General features: G+C 47.2%; 1 protein-coding gene across 1 annotated transcript; it reads left to right on the top strand.

Annotated features, from left to right (window-relative positions):
* The first annotated feature begins 4,934 nt into the window (after positions 1-4,934).
* Positions 4,935-6,224, top strand: LOC148473373 (beta-1,4-galactosyltransferase galt-1-like). Its single transcript, XM_088459688.1, has one exon. The coding sequence runs from the start codon at positions 4,935-4,937 to the stop codon at positions 6,222-6,224; it is 1,290 nt and encodes a 429-aa protein (XP_088315814.1).
* The last annotated feature ends 217 nt before the right edge of the window (positions 6,225-6,441 follow it).

The following is a 6,441-nucleotide window of genomic DNA, read 5'->3' as shown; positions in this document are numbered from 1 at the left end:
CTTACAGATGGTAAGGCAAGGCTTACAGGTGAAAGAACGAGGCTTATAGGTAGTAGAACAAGGCTTATAAGTGGTAGAGCGAGGCTTATAGGTTGTAGGGCGAGGCTTATAGGTGGTAAGGCAAGGCTTATAGGTTGTAGGGCGAGGCTTATAGGTGGCAGAGCGAGGCTTATAGGTGATAGGACGAGGCATATAGGTGGTAGAGTGAGGCTTATAGGTGGAAGAGCGAGGCTTATAGGTGGTAGGGTGAGGCAGGTTTATAGGTGGTAGGGCTAGGCTTATAGGTGGTAGAGCGAGGCTTATAGGTGGTAGAGCGAGGATTATAGGTGGTAGGGCCGGGCAGGCTTATAGATGGTAGAGCAAGGCTTATAGTGGTAGGGCGAGGCTTATGGGTGGTAGGGTGAGGCAGGCTTATAGGTGGTAGGGCGAGGTTCATAGGTGGTATGACAAGGCAGGCTTATAGGTGGTAGGGCGAGGCTTATAGGTGGTAGAGCGAGGCTTATAGGTGGTAAGGCAAGGCTTATAGGTTGTAGGGCGAGGCTTATAGGTGGAAGGGCGAGGTTTATAGGAGGTAGAGCAAGGCTTATAGGTGGTAGAGCGAGGCTTATAGGTGGCAGAGCGAGACTTATAAGCAGTTGAGTGAGGCTTATAGGTGGTAGGACGAGGCATATAGGTGGTTGGGCCAGGCTTATAGGTGGTAGAGCGAGGCTTATAGGTGGCAGAGCAAGGCTTATAGGTGGTAGGGCAAGGCTTATAGGTGGTAGGGCAAGGCTTATAGGTGGTAGAACAAGGCTTATAGATGGTAGAGCGAGGCTTATGGGTGGCAGAGCGAGGCATATAGGTTGTAGGGCGAGGCAGGCTTATAGGTGGTAGAGCAAGGCTTATAGTGGTAGGGCGAGGCTTATAGGTGGCAGGGCGAGGCATATAGGTGGTAGGGCGAGGCTTATAGGTGGTAGAGCGAGACTTATAGGTGGTAGGGCGAGGCAGGCTTATAGGTGGTAGAGCAAGGCTTATACTTGTAGGGCGAGGCTTATAGGTGGTAGGGTGAGGCAGGCTTATAGGTGTTAGTGCGAGGTTCATAGGTGGTAGGGCAAGGCAGGCTTATAGGTGGTAGAGCGAGGCTTATAGGTGGTAGAGCGAGGCTTATTGGTGGTAGAGTGAGGCTTATAGGTGGTAAGGCAAGGCTTATAGTTTGTAGGGCGAGGCTTATAGGTGGTAGGGTGAGGTCTATAGGAGGTAGAGCAAGGCTTATAGGTGGTAGAGCGAGGCTTATAGGTGGCAGAGCGAGACTTATAAGCAGTTGAGCGAGGCTTATAGGTGGTAGGGCGAGGCATATAGGTGGTTGGGACAGGCTTATAGGTGGTAGAGTGAGGCTTATAGGTGGCAGAGCAAGGCTTATAGGTGGTAGGGCAAGGCTTATACTTGGTAGATCAAGGCTTATAGGTGGTAGAGCGAGGCTTGTAGGTGGTAGAGTGAGGCATATAGGTTGTAGGGTGAGGCTTATAGGTGGTAGAGGGAAGCTTATAGGTGGTAGAGAGAAGTTTATAGGTGGTAGGGTGAGGCATATAGGTGGTAGAGTAAGGCTTATAGGTGGAAGAGCGAGGCTTATAGGTGGTAGGGCGAGGCTTATAGGTGGTAGAGCGAGGCATATAGGTTGTAGGGCGAGGCTTATAGGTGGTAGAGAGAAGCTTATAGGTGGTAGGGCGAGGCATATAGGTGGTAGAATGAGGCTTATAGGTGGAAGAGCGAGGCTTATAGGTGGTTGGGCGAGGCAGGCTTATAGGTGGTTGGGTGAGGCAGGCTTATAAGTGGTAGGACGAGGCTTATAGGTGGTAGAGCAAAGCTTATAGGCGGTAGAGCTAGGTTTATAGGTGGTAGAGCGAGGCTTATAGGTAGTAGTTGTAGAGTGAGGTGAGGTGCAGTTCAGAGGTAGATCTAAGAGAGTGATAGGGAGAGTATTTCAGATGAGATTCGAGATGCTTGCAGGGTATTGTTGCAGTGTTGTTCAGGACTTTGTAGGTGAGTCATTTAAATTGGATTATGGAGGACACTGGGAGCCAGTGTAGGGACTTGCAGAGTGGTGCAGCAGATGTGAAGCAGCGAGAGAGGATCTTGTGGGAATCACAAGTCCGGGATGCGGACAGGAATCTCGGCAGAGGTGGGGAAGTGTCAGAGGAGTGTTATGCAGTTGGACTAGAACCTGTGTCTTATCCATGAGAAGGCATGGGGACATAGGAGCTCATTCAGAGTCGGACTCGACCGACTCGACCGACTCGATTTTGCCCCACAGCGCATGCGCACGACGGAGACGGCTCAATCATGCGCATGCGCGAGACCCTGCTGATGATGGGTGCTCCGTCGTTAGGGGTCTCGTTGCAGACGGGGCGAGCTGTCGATGTTGAGTGACAGCTCACCCAGTTTGCTGGGCGGGCCGGGGGCATGCCTGGCCAAACGGAGGCATTCCAGTAGGAACGCTTGCCGTTTGGGGACAGCCCCACTGACATCATCAGTGATGTCAGTGGGGAGCTTACTGCTCGATCAGAGCAGGAAGCTCCCTGGGGCTTAAGGTTGACGAGACCCTACCTTAGGGTCTCGTCATAAGCCCCGTTGGTCGCGATGGTCTTGACCATCGCGACCATCACCCTTGTTGGTCGTTAGAGCTGTGGGTGTTAACCCACAGCATAACGACCGACATGGAGGCGGCCGTTCAGGATGCAAGCGGCCCCCCTGATTCAGAGCGACCGCTTGCATCTAACGACCGCCTCTGAATGAGGCCCATAGTCCCAAAGAAAAGCAGAGTAGATCCCAATTGGCATTAGTGTTGAGGCAGCAGAAATCAGGGTGAGTCTGCAAGCATTGTGGCTGCTTAGTCTCCGTGATATCACAGAGGTTGGGCATTGCTGATGTTGTGGAACCCAAAGGGCAGAGGAGTTACAATAAATAGTATTTAGTAATCAACAGAGACTAAAGTCCTAGCCCTGTGTGAGGGGTGGCAGAGTACACACTGGCAAAAGGAGGGACCATAAAGTTCAGTTCTAAATGTGGAACCTTCAGTCCCTGGGCTTTGCAGATTTATTAAGGTGCACATTCACACATGCCAGTGTCTACACAACTAGATGAAGTTAAATTGTTGGATTTGCAGGGCCATTTGAAGGGCCATCATGGGTATGTCAACTGAGAGGGGTTGAAAAATGTAGAGAAACCTTGGAAGAGCGTTTATCTTGTCCTACTCACCGGATCAGGAGTGAATTCCATGTGCTGGGGTCCTCAGAGTTACAGAGAGCATTGGGCAATTGTCCTTTATTTTTGTTGTTTATAATGTCTAGTAAGGAAGATCTCAAGGTAATTAGCTTATTCCTACCCAGCCAGCAGAATGCAAAACTTGCTGCAGGCTGACCCCTCAGTTGTTGGGGTAGGACCTCAGTCTTATCTGAATTGATTTTAAAATGTGGAAACCTGACTGAAATGACCGAATCTCCAGAGCAGATTGGTCAGCAATGGGATATTTTAATGTCCGCAGTTATTTTTTGCTGAGTGTGCACTAGGTGTGTGAATGGGCAATTTATACACTGGATAGTTAAGGAGGCACGATGCACTGGATAGTTTAGGAGGCACGATGCACTGGATAGTTATGGAGGCACGATGCACTGGATAGTTTAGGAGGCACGATAGATCGTGTGTCACATTTGGCAGCTTTTTCAGACCAAATTGTGCCCACGACTGCCGGGGAGAGTTCAGGGGGAAATCGTACACATCGTGGGATTGTGAGCACATCGCTATGTGTGTTGGCACCTTGATCTCATTTTTCTGGACACGATTGTTTGAATGAAATTAAGTATTGGGAAAGGATAATTAAGAAGTTTTAGGGGCCCATTTATCATTAAATATTTGAGGTAAAATCCCCGAAAACACACGAATGTATGAAGGAGGGACTGCGGCAGATATCTCCGATACCGGCTGCGATCCCTCCATTGCCGCTGACAACCGCATCCCCCATAGGTTTCTATGGGGGATGCGATGCTGCCAAATTTACCAATATCCGGAATGCGAAGCATCCAGGTATAGGCCCCAGCAGCTAACGCCATCTGAAGATAGCATTAGCCACTGTAGCCTATGGGGACTTACCGCATGTCAGCCAGCGGAGGGATCTCCCAGATCCCTCCGCCGGCAATGGGCGCCGCTCATGTGCAGTCTGCGGGACTGCGCATGTGCAGCAGCCCTGAATACACTCCGGCCACATCGCAGGAACGGGCTCCTTTCGGAGCCCATCACCCTGCATGTACCAGTTAATACATCCAGCCGCTATGATCGCAGTTTGCAATGCGTTCATTGGCGGTACTGCATGCCCTGATCGCATTGCAAAATGCGATCATTAATAAATGGGCCCCTCAAACTGTGAAAGTATGTGAATATTATGGGTCTATGGAGATCAGACCTACAGTATACTGTCAGTGGGACACTTTATGCAGGTTACATACAAGTGCTCTATCAACTGCCAAAATGCACCTACAAATGACGTTTCCAATGTAACAAAAACATTCAGCTAAACAAAAGTGACACATTTAAGTGATACGGGTCTATATTACTCACTCTCACTATTCATTTAGAGAGTGAGCAGCAGAAAAACATGGTCTAGATCCATATGGACAGCACTGACAGGACAGGACACAACAGGCCCTACTATACTGTATGTGTGAGCCAAGTGCACAAAGCTTGGCAGACACGTTATGCCTCCGCTATCTGGTTACCGCCATTAGCATGTACTGCTCTTATATCCCACTAGTAACAGTAGTATGTGGCACCACCTAGTGGCTGAGTATAATATAGGTGTGGTAAGCTGGGGTGTGAATCACTGCATGTTCTATACATTTATCACTTTGCCTTCTCATGTGTTTTCTTATGTTTCTCCCATAGTTGTTCCATTTCCTGATACAATGACAAGAATCTCAAGGAATAAGCTACTATATATATCTGTCTTACTGACTGCCGCCTTTATCCTGGGGATTTTATATACTGACCCTATACCCTGGAGACCTCCGTGCACCTGCTGTGATCATAGACTAACCACTGATACTATTACACCACTGGGAGACAACCGGACATTTATCATAGCTCCATATTTCGAGCACCGAATACACAATGAACGTGTAGTACGTATCCTCAGCATTATACATCATACAGAGGTAAAGGAGCTATACTGCTGGTTCTGTTGTACTGTAAACAAATCTGTGGAGGTTTCCCAGGCTCAGATAGACATACACAGTGATCGTTTTGGCTTTCCCTACGGCACAACGGACCTGGTCTGTAAGGAACCACCAAATTGCCATGCCAAGTACCTATCTGTCCATACGTCTCCTTCAGGGAACATGACACAATTACCCCTGTTCCAAATACAAAATCAGGACATTAAACCGTTTTCTGCCACCTTCACGGTCTGCATTTCCACCATGTTTGGGAATTACAATAACGTCTTACAGTTCATACAGACCATAGAGATGTACCGGATACTGGGGGCCCAACGGGTGATGATCTACCTTAATAACTGCAGCACACAGGTGGAAAAAGTTATTCAGTACTACATTGCAGAAGGTGTTGTAGAGGTGATCCCATGGCCAATTCAGCAGTACCTGAGAACTACTAATGCATGGCACTATTCTATGGACCCCAAGGATATTGGGTATTATGGTCAACTGGCAACACTCAATGACTGCATCTATCGGAACATGTACAGGAGTAGGTTTGTGCTACTTAATGATATTGATGAAATAATTCTGCCAATCAAACACCAGACATGGGACAGCCTGATGGAAAGTCTTCAGCAATTGCACCCAGGAGTGGGGGTCTTTCTCTTTGTAAATCACCTATTCCCTCGAACCATCACCACTAATGGAAACTTCTCCAACAGTTCATCTTGGCAGAGTTTGCCGGGAGTCAATATACTGCAGCATATTCACCATGAGCCAGACAAACCGGGCTCTTCCAATAACTATAAAATGATTGTGGATCCTAGGAAAGTATTTCAAACATCTGCACACTCTGTTCTAAAATCTATTAAGAGTTATAGAAAAGTCTCTAAGAAGACAGCTTTGCTTTACCACTGCAGAGAGTCTCGTTACAAGACTTTCACGAACATATCTTTAACTGAGGATATAACTATTTGGAGATATAATGTTTCATTGAATAGAAATGTTAACAAAGTGCTCAGCTATGTAAATTTACAGTAATAATACAGGTATGCGAAATTTATGGTATTGAAAGCCTTTTTAATAACCCTTTTATATTGTTAATTATACTCCTGTGTACATCAAGAAATAGTATATAAAAAAAAAAAATGACCACATCACATTTACCTATAAGGGGGTTACATAAATTTTTAAGAAAAAACAAGAAGTTTAATTGTTTTTTACATATTCATTGTGAAATATGAAGTATAGACGACAT

The sequence above is a fragment of the Taudactylus pleione genome, unplaced genomic scaffold, assembly GCF_031769625.1.
Source record: "Taudactylus pleione unplaced genomic scaffold, aTauple2 ptg000927l, whole genome shotgun sequence".
Classification (NCBI taxonomy): Eukaryota; Metazoa; Chordata; class Amphibia; order Anura; family Myobatrachidae; genus Taudactylus; species Taudactylus pleione.
This window is presented reverse-complemented; position numbering and strand designations above follow the sequence as displayed.

Coding starts and splice junctions, on each gene's coding strand:
- LOC148473373 (XM_088459688.1), top strand. CDS start 4,935: ATGACAAGAATCTCAAGGAATAAGCTACTATATATATCTGTCTTACTG.